At 49.5% G+C, this 20,453-nt stretch overlaps 1 protein-coding gene across 2 annotated transcripts in view; it reads right to left on the bottom strand.

Annotated features, from left to right (window-relative positions):
• Window positions 1-20,453, bottom strand: part of LOC147118698 (uncharacterized) — a 163,056-nt gene that overhangs the window by 30,501 nt on the left and 112,102 nt on the right. Inside the window, exon 2 of one of the 2 annotated variants that reach the window (XM_085984524.1) lies at window positions 15,082-16,912. The exons of the other annotated variant lie outside the window; for it this stretch is intronic. Coding sequence (XP_085840650.1) covers window positions 15,781-16,812 — 1,032 coding nt within the window. The 5' untranslated portion in view covers window positions 16,813-16,912 and the 3' untranslated portion in view covers window positions 15,082-15,780. Of the gene's footprint in view, window positions 1-15,081; window positions 16,913-20,453 lie in introns of those variants that run through there. 2 annotated transcript variants of the gene reach the window in all.

The following is a 20,453-nucleotide window of genomic DNA, read 5'->3' as shown; positions in this document are numbered from 1 at the left end:
CATATCGTCGCGCAACGCTGTTTGTGCGCCCCAAACCGGAAATTCAGTGGCGCCCGCCCAATGTGGGCGTGGCGCTGCTAAGAACTGCGAGGTGGAACGCAAAAGAGGCCCTGTGGGCCTCGGGGAGCGCAAATTAAAGGGCACTTACACTGACCTATAAAGCCCAGCCATTTTGCTGCAATGACTTTACTGCTTTGGATTTCTGGACAGAGGCCAAGGGACAGAGGTAACAGATTTGGGACAACATAGGAGAGGTATTTTTGGCTTCTGGCCAGTGCTTTGACATTTGATTCATTGTGATTTATCTGTTCTCAACTTTATTATGGGGGCTGTATGGGGGGCCAACCCTCAGTTGCAGCATTATGTGCGAAGGGCTCGCAGACGCTGTGAGAGAGGGCCAGCCATGCCTAGACGCAGAGGGGCCATCAGGCGTCGGCAACGTAGGCCTTACCCACTCAGGCAATACCGGCAGCAGGTGTCCTATCTCACCATGACTGCGGCGCATTGTGTGAAGAGGCTGCGCTTCAGAAGGGAGGTGGTTGCAGAGATCTGCCAGCTGCTTCACACAGATCTGCGTCCACAGCTGATGTGCAGGACGTCTCTCTCGGTGGAAGGTCACGGTGGCTCTGAACTTTTATGCAAGCGGCTCCTTCCAAGCCGCTGCTGCGGACATAGCGAACATCTCCCAGTTCGCCGCACATCGCTGCATCCGGCAGGTCACCGATGCACTTTACGCGAGGAGACACCAATTCATCTCCTTCCCCATGACCCGACAGAGGCAGGAGCAGCGTGCAGTCGGATTTGGCAGGATCGCGGGCTTCCCCATGGTGCAGGGCGCCATTGACTGCACGCATGTGGCTATGCGGGCACCTATCCACAATGCCGAGGATTACCGCAACCGGAAGGGCTACCATTCCCTAAATGTACAGCTGGTGTGTGACCACAGGCAGCGCATCCTAGCTGTCAATGCCCGCTTCCCAGGAAGCAGCCACGATGCATTTATCCTGCGCCAGACTACTGTGGCTGACATGTTCGAGGCACAGCCTCCACCAAGGGGATGGCTTATCGGGGACAAGGGCTACCCTTTGTGTACATGGCTCATGACCCCGCTCCGCGCGCCCAGGACCCCAACGGAGGAGGCATACAACGAAAGCCAACAAGCCACAAGGAACATCATCGAGCAAACGATAGGCGTCCTCAAGCAACGGTTCCGCTGCCTGGATCGTTCCGGAGGATCTCTTCAGTATTCGCCGGACAGAGTCTCCCAGTTCGTCGTCGTGTGCTGCATGCTGCACAACCTGGCTATCCGCAGGACTCAGGCACTGCCACCTGGCATTGCACCACCACCTCAGGAGGACGAGCAGGAGGAGGAGGAGGAGGAGGACCAGCCCAGGATGGAGCGACAAGGGCCAAGGGCCGTCCGCCGGGGGCTTATTGATCGACACTTCTAGGCCCCCTGTCAGGGAATGGCCTGTGGCAATGAATGCACCTGAGGCAGCCGCTCCGCAAGCCCTCAGCCGGTTAACGCAACAACCACTTCAAACATGACACCTGGACATGCAGAATAAATCAAAAGCTTTATTTCAGAAACTCAGGGCCCTTCCCACATGAAACAGAAAAACAGACAAGACCCCCAAAAAACAGTCAAAAACATCTGTCACTCCCAAAACCTGGGGAGGACTAACAAAACTTGCCCATCCAAAAGGCCTTCAACAGCGGCCTTACAAAAATAAGCCCCCCCCCACAACAGAGACACCCCCATGAAAACAAAAAATGCCTTGATCCTCGGCCTTAACAAAATAATGCCCCCCACAACACAAGCCCCCCAATATAAAAGAAACCGCTCTCACCACACTCTAATGGGTGTGCCGAGAGGGCGAGTCCTTAGACAGGCTTCTCCGGCCCCTGGCCGACCTGCTGCTCCGCCTCAACCTGGGCCCTGCAGGTGTGGCGAGGCTGGGGGAAGGCTCATGAGGGCCACAAAGCGTGTCGGCAGAGGCCCTTGGGGGTCGGCCTAGACGAGGCCTGGCCCGGGAGGGGCCGGCTGCTGACTGCTGCAGCTGTGGCTGGGCAGCATCAGTCTTAGCAGCAGCTCGTCGCACCTTGGCTGGGGGAGTGGCAGTGTCGGCAGCACCATTGGGGGCAAGCTGGCTGATGGCAGGTGCACGCTGCTCGCCAGAGACACTGGCACTCGGCCGGGCTGGCAGTGTAGCAAGCGCAGCAATCTGGGGGAGGCCAGACCGCTGTGCTGCAGCAGGTGCCATGGTGATGCCTCCGTGCCACAGCGAGTGTGGCAGAAGTGAGTGCCCGAACTGCCCTGGTATGTGCCCGCATCAGCTCTGCCAGTGTCTGGACGGCACCACTCATCTCGCGAGTCGCGTCCTGCGCTGCCGCCAGTTGCTGCACACCCGCGTCCTGCGCTGCCGCCAGTTGCTGCACACCCGCGTCCTGCGCTGCCGCGAGTTGCTGCACACCCCTGTCGTGCGCTGCGGCCAGTTGCTGGACACCCCTGTCGTGCGCTGCCGTGAGTTGTTCGAACCCCCTGGCCTGTGATTCCCCAAAAGCCACCACACTCTGAGCCAGGGACTCAATGGCGTGAGGCATCTGTTCGACCACCCCCATGAACTCTTGGTGGCGCCGCTCAAGACGCCGCCGACATCTCATCGAGGACGCGCACCTCCTGGGCGAGGACCGTGTCCGGACTGGAGGGCGGACTCTCCCTCCGGGGAGAAGGCCGCCGAGCTGGCCGACCCTTCCCGCGTGCGTCGACCCCACTTGGGCCAGGTTCTGCCCTCCCCTCCAACACCTCCCCCCTCTGGGCAGAAGGCCAGCGTGCTGCCGGAGCCTTCCCGCGTGCGTCCACCCTACTGGGACCAGCTTCGGCCCTCCCCTCCAACACCTCCCCCCTCTGGGGAGAAGGCTGGCATGCTGCCGGACCCTTCCCGCGTGCGTCCACCCTACTGGGACCAGCTTCAGCCCTCCCCTCCAACACCTCCCCCTGGCTCTCCTGCAGGCCAGACGTCTCCCCTCCATTGCCATCCCCTGGCGCGGAGGAGGGTTCCCCCGATGTGCCGCCTTCCTCCTGGTCCTCGACGTCCTCCTCCTTCAAGGGCCTGGCTCTCTGCGCTTCAGGGACCACCTCCTCCTCACCAGCTGAAAGCAGGAAGGCACAAGAGTAGCTTTAGAGTGAGGACAGGCCGTCAGCGAGGGAGGCCTGAGTGGTGCATTATGCGCATTTGTCGGTCAGTGGGAAAGGATGTAGATCTGAAGCGCGAGGTGCAACCGGTCATGTCCTTACCAGTGGGTACCAGTACAGGGTCCGCCTCGCCGATCGCGACAGGGCCAGTCACCCGGCCACGCATGAGTCGTGCCACGCTCTCCTCCAGATCAGTGACCGCCTGGTACTCGGGACGGCCTCCACCAGTGACAGCCTGGCTCCTTACATTGCTCGCCAGCTTGGCCTGCAAGAGAAAGGATGGCCTCTAAGTACAGTGTGGTGCCCTGTCGCTGTGTGCACTGCCTCCCATGGTGGAATAGCTTGGCCAGTGTGGTGCCCTGTTGCTGGGTGCACTGCCTCCCATGGTCGAATAGCTTGGCCAGTGTGTTAAGTGCAGAAAGTGCTATTGATGAACATGCAAGTGCCATTGCTGCGGGAGGAGGGCTGCCCATTAGGCCTTTGAGGTCCCTTTGCCCACAATGTGAGGTGCACATGCAAGGATGAGGGGGACACTGGAAAGGGTACTCACCTTCACCATCCGAGTGAGGTCGTTGCACTTCTTGCGGCATTGGTCCGCACTCCTGGGGACATCACAGGTGGATGACACCCTGCGGGCAATTTTGCCCCAGGCTCTCCTGTACTGGCTCCTGGGAGCCTTCCTGCCATTGTCCGGGCACAGGATCTCTCTTCTCTTCTCCACACCATGAATGAGCACACTCAGAGCATGCTCTGAGAAGCGCTGCGCTCGCTCACGGGCCCTCTCCATTGCTCCAGGCGCTATTTTGGCACACCAGTAGTGCTGAGGCCTAGCTGCAGGGCTCCAGTATGCAGGGCGTGGCAGCAGTCAAAGTTGACCCTTCCCCCTTTAAGAGCTGGCCGGCGTCAGGGTGTCTGCTGTCAATCAAAACATGACCGCACCTGCGCTGCGCCCGGCTTCGGCGTTATTAGGCCGCATCGCCGGTTTAGCACCGGAACACAGCATTTCAACGCCAGTTTCAGCGCTCGGCCAAACTTAGGGCCAACTCTACTGAATTTCGGCGATGTGGCCTACACTTTCCGGCGGGCGCTAACTTTAGCGAGCGCCCGACTTTAGCGCCCCAAAAGTGTCCAGACTGAATTTCTAGGCCCAAGTGTTTAAATCAAACATGGCCACAGTAAATAATAATTCTAAAAGGTCTAATAGTGCTAAAAAAAACAAGCCTGAAGGCTTTGTGTCTTAATGCGAGGAGCATTTGTAATAAGGTGGATGAATTAGCTGCGCAAATAGAGGTAAATGGATATGATATGATTGGGATTACGGAAACATGGCTCCAGGGTGACCAAGGCTGGGAACTCAACATCCAGGAGTATTCAATATTCAGGAAAGACAGGCACAAAGGACAAGGAGGTGGGGTAGCATTGCTGGTTAAAGAGGGGATTAACACAATTGTAAGGAAGGATATTAGCTCTGATGATGTGGAATCTGTATGGGTAGAACTGAGAAATACCAAGGTGCAGAAAAAGTTAGTGGGAGTGGTATACAGACCCCCAAACAGTAATGCAGAGGTTGGGGATGGCATTACATGGGAAATTAGAGACGCGTGCAATAAGGGCACAACGGTTATCATGTGTGGCTTTAATCTACATATAGATTGGGCTAACCAAATTAGTAACAATACTGTGGAGGATGAATTCCTGGACTGTATACGGGATGGTTTTCTGGACCAATATGTCGAGGAACCAACTAGAGACCAGGCCATCTTAGACTGGGTATTATGAAATGAGAAAGGGTTAATTAGCAATCTTGTTGTGCAAGGCCCTTTGGTGCGGAGCGATCAAAATATGATAGAATTCTTCATTAAGATAGAGAGTGAAGTAGTTGACTCAGAGACTAGGGTCCTGAGTTTAAATAAAGAAAACTATGATGGTATGAGGCGCGAGTTGAGTAGGATTGATTGGGGAATGTTACTCAAAGGGTTGACGGTGGATAGGCAATGGCAAACATTCAAAGATCACATGGCTGTACTACAGAATTTGTTCATCCCTGTTTGGTATAAAAATAAAACAAAAAAGGTGACTCAACCATGGCTAACAAGGGAAATTAGGGATAGCATAAGATCCAAGGAGAGGAGATATAAATTGGCCAGAAAAAGCAGTAAACCTGAGGATTGGGAGCAGTTTAGGATTCAGCAAAGGAGGACAAAGGGATTAATTAAGAGGGGGAAAATAGAGTATGAGAGTAAGCTTTCAGGGAACATAAAAGCTGACTGTAAAAGCTTTTATAGATATGTTAAGAGAAAAAGATTGGTGAACTCAAGTGTAGTCCCTTGTAGTCAGAATCAGGGGAATTTATAATGGGGAACAAAGAAATGGGAGACCAATTAAATACATATTTTGGTTTTGTCTTCACAAAGGAGGACACAAATAACCTCCCAGAGATGTTGGGGAACAAAGGGTCTAATGAGAGGGAGGAACTGAATGAAATCAGTATTTGTAGGGAAATTGACGGGATTGAAGGCCGATAAATCCCCAGGGCCTGATAATCTACATCCTAGGGTACTTACGGAAGTGGCCCTAGAAATAGTAGATGCATGCTGGTCATCTTCCAAAATTCTATAGAGTCTGGAACAGTTCCCATGGATTGGAGGGTAGCTAATGTTACCCCACTATTCACAAAAAGTAGTAGAGAGAAAACAGGGAATTATAGACCGGTAAGCCTGACATCGGTAGTGGGGAAAATGCTAGAGTCCATTATAAAAGATGTAATAGCAGGGCGCTTGGAAAACAGTGACAGGATCGGACAAAGCCAACATGGATTTACAAAAGGTAAATCGTGCTTGACTAATCGACTGGAATTTCTTGAGGACGTAATTGGTGAAATAGATAAGGGAGAACCAGTGGATGTGATGTATTTGGACTTTCAGAAGGCTTTCGATAAGGTCCCGCATAAGAGATAAGCGTGTAAAGTTAAGGCACATGGGATTGGGGGCAAGGTACTGACTTGGATAGAGAACTGGTTGGCAGACAGGAAGCAAAGAGTTGGAATAAATGGGTCTTTTTCCGAGTGGTAGGCAGTGACTAGTGGGGTACCGCAGGGATCGGTGCTAGGACCCCAGCTATTCACAATATATATAAATGATCTAGACGAGGGAACTAGATGTAATATCTCCAAGTTTGCAGACGACACAAAGCTGGGTGGGCGTGTGTGCTGTGAGGAGGATGCCGAGAAACTCCAGTATGATTTGGACAGGTTGGGTGATTGGGCAGATGCAGTATAATGTGGATAAATGCGAGGTTATCCACTTTGGTGGCAAAAACAGGAAGACAGATTATCTGAACGGCAATGGATTGGGAAAAGGGGAAGTGCAACGAGATCTGGGTGTCCTTGTGCACCAGTCGCTGAAGGTAAGCATGCAGGTGCAGCAGGCGGTTAAGAAGGCAAATCGTATGTTGGCCTTCATAGCGAGAGGATTCGAGTACAGGAGCAAGGATGTCTTGCTGCAGTTGTACAGGGCCTTGGTGAGACCTCATCTTGAGTATTGTGTGCAGTTTTGGTAGCCTTATTTGAGGAAGGATGTTCTTGCCATGGAGAGTGCAACAAAGATTGACCAGACTGATACCTAGGATGGCAGGAATGACATATGAGGAGAGCTTGGGTCGATTAGGCTAATATTCGCTAGAGTTTAGAAGAATGAGAGGGGATCAAATATATTCAAGAAGGCGTTAGATATATTTCTTAAGACTAAAGGGATCAAGGGATATGGGGAGAAAGCAGGGACAGGGTACTGGATTTGGATGATCAGCCATGATCTCATTAAATGGCGGAGCAGGCTCGAGGGGCCGAATGGCCTACTCCTGCTCCTATCTTCTATGTTTCTATGTTTCTTTCAGGGACATTATACTTTGGGATTTGGGGACAAGAACATTTGTATCCAAGTGTTGGGCTGGTTATATCCGAATCATCAGCCTGTCTGAAATGGGCTTCTGAAAATAACCTGTCACCATCTGATTCTACCATCATATCCTCATCTATTACCCGCCTTTCGCCCTCACTAGAGCAGGTTTCACCACCATGACCACTCTCCATACTGAGGCTCTCTGATTTCCATTTATAGAATTTGATGTCACAATGTAAGTGGTCACTTACATCGTTTTCCTTTGACTTAGGCTTATTTGCACTAATAAATCTTTACTAAGTCAAGCTTAACACTAACCAGTAAAGAGACTAAACACACAAATGTATATCGATGCACTTACCAATATACTTATGTTAATTTGCACTGCTGTGTGTTGATTATAACGTCACATTTTCAGTGTCCTCCGGTGCGATTATTTATTATTTACTGTTGCTCCTTGGTTTAAATTACTGAGCACCTCCTTCCCCCTCAGCATCCAATTCCCATTCTCACCAAATTCCCCTTACCACCCTGTTCAGCAAGCCACTCCGTTAATTAGCTTCTCCAGCTCTGTGCCACACAGCTCATCCTCCTCCTAGTCCCTCCTCCAAAGTTTCTGTCTTCAGCTAGTCCACTCACTTTTCTGCCACCTTGTTGCTGACCTAAAATGGCGATGGTTGTTACCCAGAACACTCCGCGCATGAGAATAGGCCCTATAAATGCTGCAGGGGCTGGTGTGCGCAGGCGCGGGGAGGGCTCGGTGCAGGGCGGGTCCCGCGCATGCGCAGTGCCGACAGTCGGGTGATGGCGGTGGAAGGTGGAAAGAAGATTCCGGAGCGGGGAGGAGACGGCGGAGCGCGGGGGAGCAATGGAACCGGCAGGGAGGCTTTATAAACACCCGGGGTGGGCCTCAGACCCCGAAGAGCCTCCGGGCCGGGCGTTTACCCTGAGCGGGGTGGCAGCTGCGGGGCTTTCTCCCAGTGACAGGCCCGGGTTAATGGCCACCATCTTGAGAGGCTCAGGGGGCAGCAGGGCGCATGCGCGGCCCCCTTGGCCAGGAACCAGGAAGAGAGAATCTTGTCAATTTCTATCCTGGACTCACAGTGATGGCTTTTGTAAACTCCTGTTACAGGCTGTGAGAAGGGCAGCATTTACACATTGCAAACTCAGACCAAATATCACATCAAGATCTGACAGAGTCACTCCATTCATCAGGACCCAAATATCATCGGCCTTTGAATGTGAAAGGAGGAATGTTTGTCTGTTCTGTCTGTGGGAAAAGATTTCAAACATCAGTGTGACTGGAATAGCACCGAGACACCCACACCCGAGTGAGAGTGTTCCAGTGCACTGACTGTGGAAAGAGCTTTAACCAGTTACACAGCCTGAAAAAACATTGCACCATTCACAGCGGGGAGAGACCGTACACGTGTTCTGTGTGTGGACGAGGCTTCAACCGATTGTCCAACCTGGAGAGACACATGGACACCCGCACCACGGAGAAACCGTGGAAATGTGGGGACTCAGAGTCATAGAGTTTTACAGCACAGAAAGAGGCCCTTCGGCCCATCGTGTCTGCGCCGCCCATCCATCCCTTTCCAGTCTAATCCCATTTTCCAGCATTTGGTCCATAGCCTTGTATGCAATGGCATTTCAAGTGCTCATCCAAATGCTTCTTGAATGTTGTGAGGGTTCCTGCCTCTACCACCCTTTTAGGCATTGAGTTCCACATTCCAACCACCCTCTGGGTGAAAAAGTTCCTCCTCAAATCCCCTCTAAATCTCCTGCCCCTTACCCTGAATCTATGCCCCCTTGTTATTGACCCCCCTACTAAGGGGAAAAGTTCCTCTTTGTCTACCCTATCTATGCCCCTCATCATTTTGTATACCTCAATCAGGTCCCCCCTCAGCCTTCTTTGCTCCAAGGAAAACAACCCCAGCCTGTTTAGTCTTTCTTCATAGCTGAGGCGCTCCATCCCAGGTAACATCCTGGTGAATCTTCTCTGCACCCTCTCCAAAGCAATCACATCCTTCCTATAGTGAGGCGACCAGAGCTGCACACAGTACTCCAGCTGTGGCCTCACCAGCGTTTTGTACAGCTCCATCATAACCTCCCTGCTCTTATATTCTATGCCTCGGCTAATGAAGGCAAGTATCCCATATGCCTTTTTAACCACCTTATCTACCTGTTCCGCTGCCTTCAGGGATCTATGTACATGTACACCAAGGTCCCTCTGACCCTCTGTACTTCCTAGGGTCCTACCACTCATTGTGTATTCCCTTGCCTTATTTGTCCGTCCAAAATGCATCACCTCGCACTTTTCAGGGTTAAATTCCATTTGCCACTTTTCTGCCCATCTGACCAACCCGTTTATATCGTCCTGTAGCCTGAGGCTTTCCTCCTCGCAATTTACCACCCCACCAATTTTCGTGTCATCTGCAAACTTACTGATCATACGTTTTACATTCTGATCCAAATCATTTATGTAGATCACAAACAACAAGGAACCCAGCACCGATCCCTGAGGTACCCCACTGGACACAGGCTTCCAGTCACAAAAGCAACCTTCGACCATCACCCTCTGCCTCCTGCCACTCAGCCAGTTTAGGATCCAACGCGCCAAGGCACCCTGGATCCCATGGGCTCTTACCTTCTTGACCAGTCTCCTATGCGGGACTTTGTCAAAAGCTTTACTGAAGTCCATGTAAACCACATCCACAGCATTTCCCTCATCCACCCCCCTAGTCACCCCCTCGAAAATTTCAATCAGATTGGTCAGACATGATTTACCCTTGACAAAGCCATGCTGACTATCCCCGATTAATCCTTGCCTCTCCAAGTGGAGACTAATTTTGTCCCTCAGAATTTTTTCCAATAATTTCCCTACCACAGATGTTAGGCTCACTGGCCTGTAATTCCCTGGTTTATCCCTGCTACCCTTCTTGTATAATGGTACTACATTAGCTGTTCTCCAGTCCTCTGGTACATCCCCTGTGGCCAGAGAGGTTCTGAAAATTTGTGTCAGAGCCCCTGCAATCTCCTCCTTTACCTCCCACAGCAGCCTGGGATACATCTCGTCCGGGCCTGGGGATTTATCCACTTTTTGGCCTGCTAAAACCGCTAGCACCTCCTCCCTCTCGATGCTAATATGTTCAAGTATGTCACAGTCCCCTTGCCCGATTTCTATGTCCGCATCGTCTTTCTCCATAGTGAACACAGATGCAAAAAATTCATTTAAAACCCCGCCTACATCATCTGGCTCTACCCACAGACTGTAGGAAGGGATTCAATTACCCGTCCCAGCTGGAAAATCATAGGTGCAGTCACACCGAGGGGAGGCCATTCACCTGCTCCGAGTGTGGGAAGGGATTCACTCAGTCATTCTGCCTCCAGTCACACCAGCGAGTTCACACTGATGAGACACCGTTCAGTTGCTCTCACTGTGGCAAGAGGTTCAGGTGTTCATCAAACCTCATTGCACACCAGCAAGTTCACACTGGGGAGAGGCCGTTCACCTGTTCCATGTGTGAGAAGGGATTCAGTCAGTCAACCACTCTGCTGAGACACCAGCAAGTTCACACTGGGGAGAGGCCGTTCATCTGCTCCATGTGTGAGAAGGGATTCACTCGGTCATCCCACCTGCTGAGACACCAGCGAGTTCACAAGTAACTGCAGAGGTTGGGTTCTGCTGCTTTTCCTGGTGTTAATGACATCCACGATTGAACCAGGTTTATTCTGACAGTTGGGGTTTGTTTCTGCTGATGTTAATAACCCCTATAACTGGGCTGGAGTTTAATATTCTGGATATATAGCTAATTGTGTTCTCGGGACTGCAGTGTCCCTTTAAGAACCGCTCTCTGCGATCCTTCCGCTTAATTCAGGGACTCTCATCAGAAATTAGTTCACAATAAAATTATACATTTTACTTCAATCCTATATTAATCTTTGGTACAATTCATTGTCTGAAAGGTTCCACTGATTAACATCTCCAATTAGAAAGTGCTGATTAATACTTGCTGACAATTCTTACTGACTTGCACATTACACACAGTGGCACCTCCATTATGCACCAGAAAGAAGGGGAATGGGAATTGGTGGAGAATCGAGAGTCCCCAAATGTTGCCCCTCCCGTCTGGTACAGCAATCCCCTCGGCACGGGAATGGAGACAAGTCCAGTTATAGTGACGGGATGAGTTAAAGGCATTTACTCAGACAGGCGGAAGGTGGGAAATGGTGTTCCACGGGGCTTGGTGCTGGGACCACTGTTGTCCACCATTTACATGAATGAACTTCTGATTCCCAAGTCCAAATCAATTTCAAAATTTGCAGATGACACTAAATTGGGGGGTGTAGTTAATACTGAGGAAGACTGCGATAGCATCCTTGTAGAATTATTCAGTTGTGTTCAGTAAATAACAGCATCTTTTAATTTGCTTTGACTGATCACATCACTATATAGTTACGTGAAAAACACAAATCATGAAACAGCTCCCAATTTCAGAATTGTCAGATTCAAACTCAACTTCTTCCAAGTACAATCTAACATTTCAAAAATTGTAATGGATGTAGGCGAGATATTAGGACTGTTGTCGAACACAATCCAAACACAGTGACACACAGACAGATGGGCAGGTGTAGCTTCACAGCGAATCCTTTTAAGCCTCACTAAAAAGTGGCAGACTGGCAATCCATTGTTCACTAGTGGAGTTGTAATCTTTGTAAATTAAGAAATGGAAATGTGTCAAAGAGTTGATTAACAGAATGGGGCATCATCTCCCTTTGATTTCTATTTCTGACACCAGGCAACAGAAAAAGGTCATTACAACACGACATAAACAGACTCTTCAGGTGTGAGACATCAGACTTCAGAACAACACGTCTGCCAGCTCTGGCCACAAACCAAAGTACAGTCAACCATTCAGCAGCTGCAGCCCTGATTAAATAACTAGTAGTTTAACATGTCTAGTAGAGCTTTTGTATTTATATCCAAAATAGAACAAAATCTATTTGTGACACACACACCATTAATAATTAAATCACAATGTGACTGTGAGGATCGATTATCGTCTCTTTAACCCGAGGTGTCCACCGGTCGAGGAAGGTATCGAGTGAACCGGTGGACACCGCCTGCTCCCTCTCCAGGGCCACCCAGGCAGGGACAAGACCGCGGGAGAGAGGCAGGCAGCCAGAGTGACCCCCCCCATCGGCCCCGCCCATCCTGGGCCTACAAATTGCTGTTTTTGCCAGGCCCAAGAGCAGGAGAAGATTCTCCGACTTACCCACCCCCCCTCTGCTCCGGGCGGCCAAAGATTAGGAGCGTGGGGCTAAAGTGTAACCAAGAGTTGAGGAGCAGCCCCTTCAGGTAACTATACAGGGGCTGCAACCTCTCACACTGAATATATACACGGCCCGGGGACTCCTCTAGGTCGCAAACATCACATCTGGCCTTGGAGTCCGGAAAAGAGCTTAAAAACTGTTGCACACGACAGCTCCCTGCAACAGTCTCCACCCCAGATCCCCAATGGTGCAGGGAAGGACCCCCGCATAGAGAGCCCTCCACTGGGGAACCTCGCCTCCACCAGACAGCAAGATGACCCGCCAGTCTGATTGAGATTGGGCAATAAACAAAATGAATCAGTAAATGATACAGAAACTTGAGTCCCCGGGTCCTCAGCCCTGGTGTGAAGTACGCAGGCCACCAATTTTCCGTTATTAACTCGCACCTCAGGCCTCGCCCAGTGTGGTTTAATTGCTAAATGTTTTCTAACTCGGGTTCAGGCCTGTCATTGTGAGGGAAACAAGGCCTCAGTTATTGGTGTGTCCCACCCGAGCGGCTGTTAATGGCTTTAATAAACTGGCAACAAGGTTGTTGTAAAGGTGGAAAGTGGTGAAAAACGCCACTGGCGATGCCTCAAAACTCCCGGACAGAGAAATCCACTTCATCAGCGCCTCTGCCACAGGACTCAATATCCACCCCCTCCACCACTGGTGCACTGTGTCTGCAGTATGTACGGTCTACAAGATGATCATGGTCAGGCCGTGTGGAGTCAAGGGCCAGGCAGCAGAATGGATGGAAAGATCGCAACAAACTTCCCTTAACTCCAACCCTCTGATTTCTGTTTTGTAGCCAGCTTTCCATCCATTCTGCTGCCTGGCCCTTCACTCCACACGGCCTGACCTGGGTCATCTTCGAGATCTTACAAACTGTTTATGGATAGCAAGCTGGTCACAAAACAGAAAACAGTGAAGGGGTTGAGAGTAGCTACTCAGACTGGCAAAAGGTGGGAAGTGGTGTTCCACAGGGATCGGTGCGAGGACCACTGTTGTTCACCATTTACATAAACTATTTGGACTCGGGAATCAGAGGTACAATTCCAAAATTTGTCAATGACACCAAATTGGGAGGTAGAGTTAATACTGAGGAAGACTGTGACAAAATCATGGGTTAAACTCCCTCCCTAACAGCACTGTGGGAGCACCTTCACCACACAGACTGCAGCGGTTCAAGAAGGCGGCTCACCACCACCTTCACAAGGGCAACTAGGGATGGGCAATAAATGCCGGCCTTGCCAGCGAAGCCCACATCCCATGAACGAATATTTAAAAAATGCAAGACTTACAGAATGGGAGGGCAATTAGCCAATGAATTTTAAGAAAGGTGGTGCATTTTGGTAGGAAGAATAAGAAGGCCACATACTACTTGGAAAATAAGAGTCTAAATGGGGTAGAGGAGCAAAGGGATCTCGGGGTCCAGATACACAAATCACTAAAAGTAGCGATGCAGGTTAATGAGGCCAGAACAGGAGCAAACAATGGACTGGGGATCATTTCTAGAGGGATAGAATTAAAAAGCAGCAAAGTTATTTAAAACTTGTATAGGACATTGGTTAGACCACACTTGGCGTACAGTGCACAGTTCTGGTCTCCATATTATAAAAAGGATATAGAGACACTGGAGAGGGTGGAAAAAGGCTTTGCAAGGATGATCCTAGAACTGAGAGAATATACTTATCAGGAAAGGCTGAACAGGCTGGGGCTCTTTTCTCTAGAATAAAGAGAAGGCCGATGGGTGACCTGATCGAGGTCTTTAAGATGATGAAAAGGTTATATCGGGTGGACCTGGAGAACATGTTTCCACTTGTGGGGGAGTCCAAAACTACAGGTCATAAATATAACACAGTCTCTAATAAATCCAATGGGGAATTCAGGGGAAACTTCTTTACCCAAAGAGAGGTCAGAATGTGGAACGTGCTACCACAAGGAGTAGTTGAGGCGAATAACACAGATACATTCATGGGGAAGGTAGATAAGCACATGAGGGAGAAAGGAATAGAAGGATATGCTAATAGGGTTAGATGAAGAGTGGTGGGAGGAGACTCGTGTGGAGCAGAAACACCGGCATTGACCAGTTGGGCCGAATGGCCTGTTCCTGTGCTGTAGACTCTGTAATTCTATGTAACTCTGTGTAACTATGTCTTCTGACTCCTGACATAGCTGGAAAAGCTTTTACTATTATTACCACAAATGTACATCATCTTCCAAAAGATCTCTGAGCTTCTCTAATGGCTGCTTTTGACTCCCTCAATTGTGGGTGATATTTGTCCCTATTCTCCTATAAACTGAACTCACCTTGATCTGAACTGGGTTCAATGTAAGACAGTTCGGGGAGTCAGGCATCATTCACCCCAAGACCTACGCTGGCCGGTAAAACCCCAGATGGTTCCTCAGTAAGGATTCCTCTGGTTCCTCGCCATATATTTGTCAGGATACTGAAGCCCAGCTTTCTTACACTTCACTCATGGAGGCCCCACTCCTGGCAGCCCCACTCCCTGAGCCTACAACCTTCAGCAGGGTCAGTGGTGGAGTTCCACAACGGGAGTGATCCCAGAGTAACTGTCGGGATCGCACGCCCGTGGATGTCCCGGGTCGTGTATTTTTAGTTATCCTGGTGACTAACACACACATCAATAAAACAGGGAATTCCTGGAAACACGCTGCAGGTCCTTCTTTATCTGGAGATCAAATGTCTGTTGTTTAATTGTACCAGCAGTTAACAGGCTCCTGTGAACTCTTCCATCTGCTTTTTAATGCAGACTTTAACCAATTTATTTTTTAACCTGCCTTAAAATGGTAGGTTCAGGACTGCCCCACAAACACGTTAAACCTTCGTAGAATAATTACCAGAGTCATATTTAGACTGGAAACTTAAACCTGCCGTTTCACTTTCAGTCAGGAACAGATCGCAGTTTGACCCCAATCTCTGATTTGACAGCACGTTTCCAGCATTCACCGATGTTCTTCCTGACTCTTGTGAAGGAGCCTTCTGTTCCGTGCCTAGGAGCTCTGAACCATGGAAGAGCGCGGCTGGGACACGTTTCTCACACGCCTCAAGATTAACCCGCACATGAACTTTCCTGTCAGTGAAGGGCGACGAGAAAGACCAAAGTGCCGTTTGCCCCTCTCAGTGTGGCCCTGAAGGACTGTGTCCAGGCTGGAGTTCTGTTCCCGCCGTACGATCCTCCCCCAGATTGTCCTTTCTGAGCTCCAGCCAGGTGATGCTAAACACTCAGGTGGGCAAGAAAAATTCTACAACAATGTGTTTAAAGCAAAGCTGGTTTATTTGACATCTAACCAGAAAATTAAACTCCAGCCCAGTTATAGGAGTTATTAACATCAGCAGAAACAAAGTCAAACTGTCAGAATGAACATGGTCCAGTCCTGGATATGATTAACAGCAGCAATAACAGCAGAATCCAACCCCTGCAGGCACATGTGAACTCGCTGGTGTCTCAGCAGGTGGGATGAATGAATGAATCCCTTCCCACACAACAAGCAGGTGAACGGCCTCTCCCCCGTGTGAACTCGCTGGTGTGTCAGGAGGTTGGATGACTGAGTGAATCCCTTCCCACACACGGAGCAGGTGAATGGCCTCTCCCCAGTGTGAACTTGCTGGTGTGTCACCAGGGTGGATGACTGAATGAATCCCTTCCCACACAATAAGCAGGTGAACGTCCTCTCCCCAGTGTGAACTTGCTGGTGTCTCAGCAAGTACGATGAACAAGCGAATCCCTTCCCACACACAGAGCAGGTGAACGGAATCTCCCCAGTGTGTGTGCGTTGATGTGTCCGCAGGGTGGATGACTGAGTGAATCCCTGCCCACACACGGAGCAGGTGAACGGCCTCTCCCCAGTGTGAACTCGTTGGTGTGTCAACAGATCCTTTGTGCTTTTAAAGCTCTTCTCACAGTCAGAACATTTAAAGGGTCTCTTGTCAGTGTGAACAAGCTGATGTGTCTGCAGGTGGGATGAACGAGTGAACCTCTTCTCACACACACGGCAGGTGAATGGCCTCTCCCCAGTGTGAACTCGCTGGTGAATCAGTAGGTGAGATGAATTAGTGAATCCCTTCCCACACTCAGAGCAGGTGAACGGTCTCTCCCTAGTGTGAACTCGCTGGTGTCTCAGCAGATCATTTTTGCTTTTAAAGCTCTTCTCACAGTCAGAACATTTAAAGGGTCTCATATCAGTATGAACAAGCTGGTGTGTCAGCAGGTGGGATGACTGAGTGAATCCCTTCCCACACTCAGAGCAGGTGAACGGTTTCTCCCCGGTGTGAATGCGCTTGTGTCTCGATCGGCCGGAGGATCGGCTGAAGCCTCGTCCACACACAGAACACGTGTACGGTTTCTCCCCACTGTGAACGGTGCTTTTTGCTTCCATGTGCAAAGGCCGATGATATTCAGGTCCTGATGAAGCAAGTTACTCTTGACGTGATGTTTAGTTTGAGCTTCCTGTTTGCAAATCCTCCCCTTCTAATACCCTGTAAAATGAATTCAAAACAGGAAAAAGGAAGCGTGAGAGAGAACCCACAAAAAAGCAAAGGCAGTTTGTGAAATTGTTCGCAATGAATCTGGTCATTTGTGGGGCCAGCACCAGAAACAAGTGACCATGAAAGCTGTCGGATTGTCATAAAAACCCAACTGGTTCACTAATAAGAACATAAGAAATAGGAGCAGGAGTCGGCCACTTGGCCCCTCGAGCCTGCTCCGCCATTTAATGAGACCATGGCTGATCTGATCTTGGGCTCAACTCCATTTCCCTGCCCGCTCCCCATAACCCTTCACTCCCTTATTGTTCAAAAATCTGTCTATCTCCACCTTAAATGTATTTAATGACCCAGCCTCCACAGCTCTCTGGGGCAGAGAACTCCACAGATCTCCGACCCTCTGAGAGAAGAAATTCCTCCTCATCTCAGTTTTAAATGGGTGACCCATTATTCTGAAACTATACCCCCGAGTTCTAGATTTCCCCACGAGGGGAAACATCCTCTCTGCATCTACCTTGTCGAGCCCCTCAGTATCTTATATGTTTCAATAAGATCACCTCTCATTCTTCTAAACTCCAATGAGTATCGGCCCAATCTGCTCAACCTTTCTTCATAAGTCAACCCCTTCATCTCAAGAATCAACCTCGTGAACCTTCTCTGAACTGCCTCCAATGCAAGTATATCCCTCCTTAAATAAGGAGACCAAAACTGTACGCAGTACTCCAGGTGTGGTCTCACCAATACCCTGTACAGTTGTAGCAGGACTTCCCTGCTTTTATACTCCAGCCCCCTTGCAATAAAGGCCAACATTTTATTTGCCTTCCTGATTACTTGCTGTACCTACATGCTAACTTCTTGTGTTTCATGCACAAGGACCCCCAGGTCCCTCTGTACTGCAGCATTTTGTAATCTCTCTCCATTTAAATGATAATTTGCTTTTTTATTTTTCCTACCAAAGTGGATAACCTCACACTTTCCCACATTATACTCCATCTGCCAAATGTTTGCCCACTCACTTAGCCTATCTATATCCTTTTGCAGATTCTTTGTGCCCGCTTCACAACTTACTTTCCCACTTACCTTTGTATCATTAGCAAATTTGGCTACATTACACTCGGTCCCTTCATCCAAGTCATTAATATAGATTGTAAATAGTTGAGGCCCCAGCACTGATCCCTGCGGCGCCCCACTAGTTACTGTTTGCCAATCGGAAAATGACCCATTTATCCCGACTCTCTCTTTTCTGTTAGTTAGCCAATCCTCTATCCATGCTAATATATTACCCCCAACCACGTGAGCTCTTGTGCAGTAACCTTTTATGTGGCACCTTATCGAATGCCTTCTGGAAATCCAAATGTCCTTCAGGGAAGGGAACCTGCCTACAAAAGACTCTGGCCTCTATGGGAGGAGAGAGAGAGAGAGAGGTGGGGGAGAAGGAGAGGGGCTTTATACATCTGCAACATTGACAGAACCGCCCAAGCCCACGACCACCACCACCACCACCGAGAAGGGCAAGGGAAACCGGTGCATGGGAGCACCATCACCTCCAAGAAACTTCTTTACCCAGAGAGTGGTGAGAATGTAGAACTCGCTACCACAGGGAGTAGATGAAGCGAATAGTATAGATGCATTTAAGGGGTGGTTAGATAAGCATATGTGGGAGAAGGGAGTAGAGGGTTATGGTGATAGATTTAGATGAGGAAAGACGGGAGGAGGCTCGAGTGGAGCATAAACGCCGGCAGGGACTGGTTGGGCCGAATGGCCTGTTTCTGTGCCGTATATCCTACGTATGTATGTAATATATGTTGGCCTTGCTAGTGACGCCCACATTCCAAGAATGAATTAAAATAAATCTGCATATGCAAAATGGATTAAAAGCCTCTACAGAAACACTTGTTCCAAAAACAATACTCTTTTACATTGTAGGGACAGTGTCTGTTTAGCAACCTGATCTCCCCCAGAATCCACCTCCCTTCACAGTCCCACATTGGAAATCCGGCATCTGCAGCATTTTCTTTTCACATTGGTAATTGTTGGGTCCTCCTGGGCTCAGAAGTACTGGGGGTTAAGCCCAGCAGCATCAAACACTCCCAGGGCAGGTACAGCACGGGGTTAGATACAGAGTAAAGCTCCCCTACACTGTCCCATCAAACACACCCAGGGCAGGTACAGCACGGGTTAGATACAGAGTAAAACTCCCTCTACACTGTCCCATCAAACACTCCCAGGGCAGGTACAGCACGGGTTAGATACAGAGTAAAGCTCCCTCTACACTGTCCCATCAACCACCCCTGTTGTGTCCGTGTGTTAATAGAGACACTGAAGACAGGAGTTGGTTTCACAGGTGTTTACTGAACAAAGTCTGGAGGGGAACTAACTGATACAACACAATATACAGGCTTATACAGCCCGAGTGGCCATTACCGGCAATACAGTATACGGGGGGCTCTTAAAGGCACATACACTACAATTCCTCCCCTTTTAGCCAACCAGTACATAATATTTGAAGTAATCATTAATTACATGTTACAAGAAAAATAATCTACACATTGCTGCAGTTAATCAATTATAAGTCAGTCTCTCTGGAGGCTTCCTGACTCGGTCCGGATAACGCCTCGGTGGTGTAGTAGTTTCTGGTGGTGCAGTAGGTTCTTTTGGCAAGGCTGATTCGGCTTGAATGCCAGTGTCGGGTTCATCGGGTTCCAGTATCACCGGATCGGAGGTAGATACTATGGGCATCTCTACTTCATCATTAGGCGTATAGAGTTGTGGTGTAGGTTGTCCCTTTTTGGATGACTCTATGATTTGGTCAGCATGGCGCCTTATTATGCTTTCTCCAATGTCCACGGTATACATCAGCAGTCCTAGTCGTGTGCAGATAGTTCCAGGCTGCCATTTCTCGGTACGGTAGTCCCGGGCCAAAACTTGTTGACCTATCTGGAAGGTTCTAGTTGGCCTTTCATTCATGCCTTGAAATTGCCGGTTCTCCACGTCCATTCTGATGTTTGGCTTGATCAAATCCAGCCGGCATCTTAGGCATTCCTGTATGCAAACAAGAAGTTATCCACCTTATGCTGAAGTTTTATGTCTTCATTACCCATGGCCTTTATGGCATTCTTGAAGGTCTGGACAAACCTTTCAGCCAATCCATTGGTGGCGGGATGGTATGGGGCGGACGTGTAGTGCTTAACCCCATTGTTTTTTAAGAACTTCCTGAATTCTTCGGACACAAATTGCGGTCCATTATCAGAACAGATCTGTTCAGGCAGCCCATTCCTGGCAAATATGGTCCTTAATACTGTGATGGTTTTTTCCGTGGTGGTGGAGGACATCTTTATAACCTCCGGCCACTTGGAGTGTGCATCAACCGCGATTAAGAACATTGAGTCCATAAATGGACCAGCAAAGTCGATGTGTACCCTTTGCCAGGGAGATGAGGGCCACTCCCATGGATGTGGAGGGGCTTGTGGTGGAGCGTTTTGGACCTTCTGGCATCCTAGGCAGCTCTTGGTCATTTCATCGATGTCTCCATTGA

The sequence above is a fragment of the Somniosus microcephalus genome, chromosome 4 (assembly GCF_052327205.1).
Source record: "Somniosus microcephalus isolate GS21.2 chromosome 4, FLI_Smic_1.0, whole genome shotgun sequence".
Lineage (NCBI taxonomy): Eukaryota > Metazoa > Chordata > Chondrichthyes > Squaliformes > Somniosidae > Somniosus > Somniosus microcephalus.
This window is presented reverse-complemented; position numbering and strand designations above follow the sequence as displayed.